The 2,425-nt window shown below is 37.0% G+C and overlaps 1 protein-coding gene across 1 annotated transcript; it reads left to right on the top strand.

Annotated features, from left to right (window-relative positions):
• Positions 1-326: 326 nt before the first annotated feature.
• LOC116853685 lies at positions 327-2,354 on the top strand (the record flags this gene model as incomplete). The annotated part of the gene is made up of 2 exons (XM_032834852.1): positions 327-552; positions 637-2,354. A coding segment is annotated over exon 2 (1,718 nt), but the record flags the coding sequence as incomplete, so codon positions are not given.
• Between the last annotated feature and the right edge of the window lie 71 nt (positions 2,355-2,425).

Genomic DNA, 2,425 nt, shown 5'->3' with positions numbered 1-2,425 from the left:
TACGGATATCACTTTTTTTGTATAATCCTTATTTCTTCTCTGAAAATATTACAACATAAGCAACATTAAACAAATATAATACAGTGTAATACTGTAAATTAACTTCTTAATGTAATTAGCCTTTTATATTAATTAACTTCTTGACATAACATGGCAGGCGGATTGTCACTCGGAGCTTTATCTGTGTGTGTCAGCAGAGATTCTCACGTTAAGGGGGAACACCACGGTGACGGTTTCAAAAAATCGATTTTTTTTTTGCATTTTTGTGATGTTTGGAGTCTTAAAAATATGTCCCTATAATATTATGGTGAAATTCGTAACGGAACTATAGTAAATATGTCATAGAGTAGAACTTGGTCAGATGCCGCTAGTAGAACCGGCCGCGCGCTACCTGAAAAGATTCGGCAGTCCCCTTGATCTGTCTGTAGGGAGTTTTACCGGTATTCTTTTGTTGTCTACGTGCTTGAGTTCTGTTGTATAGTATGTACATATGTTTTTGTGACGACCGTTAAGCGTGTAAAAGTAGTCTTTCGGCAACCTTCGAGGCGCAAGGTTCGTAGCAAACGTTGATTTGAAAATCTAAGAGTTATTTGGTTATTTATTTAGTTTATTAGAGATATTCATTTTATGTTAAAGATGGATCGAAAAGGCAAGAAACAATCTAATCCGAAACCAACTAAAGACGGCAAAAAATTGAAACGTCCTCTGAATCGATTTGAAATAGAACAAAATGTAGGCGACAAAAGCACGTCATCCAAAAAATTGAAAACCGTTGATAAGGATATTGATATTGATCCAACAATATCATATAGAATTTTAAATTTTTTCTCGGTTTTTCCCGTTATGGCAGGATTTCTGTGTTGCAAAACGTGTGGAAGTGAGATAGAATTTCACGAAACAAGTAAACGTGGCCTCGGATTTAAATTAGTTATCAAATGTAAAGAATGTGATCCGAAATACATCGAATCGTGTCCTCTTATTTCTAATGCATATGAAATAAACAAAAGATTTATATTTGCAATGAGGTTATTGGGAATCGGATTGAATGGAGCAGAAAAGTTTTGCGGACTAATGGATTTGCCTCGACCTATCTTCCGTTCCTTCTATGACTCTCTCGTGAAACAAATCCACACTGCTGCAAAATCGATTTGTAATATTTCATTAAAATCTAGTGCACAAGAGGAAAAAATGAAAACTGCAGAAGCATTAAATGTTCAAGAGACTACAGAAATTACAGTATCTGGTGACGGAAGCTGGAAAAAAAGGGGCTTTAGTTCGTTGTTCGGCGTTTCATCTCTGATCGGTTATTATACAAGTAAAGTGCTCGATATAAGTGTAAAATCTTCCTTTTGTAAAGCCTGCACTTTTTGGGAAAAACGAAGCAATACTGTAGAATACGAAGAGTGGTTACAATCTCATACAGATGAATGCACGGCAAATCATGAAGGCTCCTCTGGAAAAATGGAAGTCGATGGAATTCGCGAAATGTTTCTAAGATCCGAAGATCTTCACAATGTTCGATATATAAATTATATTGGAGACGGTGACAGCAAAACTTACAAAGCAATCGTCGATTCGGTTCCGTATCCTGTTACAAAAAAAGAGTGCATTAACCACGTACAAAAAAGAATGGGCGCAAGGCTACGTAAATGTAAAAAAGAAAATAAAGGACTAGGAGGTAAAGGAAAACTTACAGCGAAATTAATTGATGATTTAAGTACTTTTTACGGACTAGCTATTCGCAGACATCAAAATTCTGTGGATGAAATGTATAAAGCAATTTGGAGTACTCTGTATCACAAGAGTTCATCTGACGACAATCCGAAACATGATTATTGCCCGGAGGGGCCAAATTCTTGGTGCACTTGGCAGCGAGCAAAAGCTGTACGACAAAGCGATTATACACACAAAACACCGCTTCCTGATGTAGTCATTGATGCAATCACTCCCATTTATAAAGATTTGAGTGATAAAAGGTTACTTGAAAAATGCTTGGGAGGTTTTACTCAAAATAATAATGAGAGTTTTAACAACATGATTTGGAGCATCGATCCAAAAACAACATCAAGTGGAGGTATAGTCGTAGAAATCGCTGCAAGCATTGCTGTTTGTATTTTTAATGATGGATACACCGATGTATTAAAAATAATGGAGCTGCTGGGAATTAGAATTGGACTGTCAGCATCACAATTTCGCGACTACAAGGACGATCAACGGCTTTCACTTGCAGACCTCCGAACGCAAGCGGCGACGCGTGAGGAAAGATTGCGAAGAAAGCAAAGCAGAAACGAAGCCGAAGAACTAGCTATTGCTTCAGAAGGCACCTCATATGCACCCGGATTGGACGCACTTTGGTTTGTTACAAAATTTTATCGTTTTATATGAACCAATTAGTTGTAAAACTTTAAACGCGTTTTTCTCGAAA

The sequence above is a fragment of the Odontomachus brunneus genome, unplaced genomic scaffold, assembly GCF_010583005.1.
Source record: "Odontomachus brunneus isolate Ranch 3 - 2012 unplaced genomic scaffold, Obru_v1 Obru_scaffold_443, whole genome shotgun sequence".
NCBI classification, from domain to species: Eukaryota; Metazoa; Arthropoda; class Insecta; order Hymenoptera; family Formicidae; genus Odontomachus; species Odontomachus brunneus.
The sequence above is the reverse complement of the archived record's forward strand: the minus strand, read 5'-3'. Positions and strand labels throughout refer to the sequence as shown.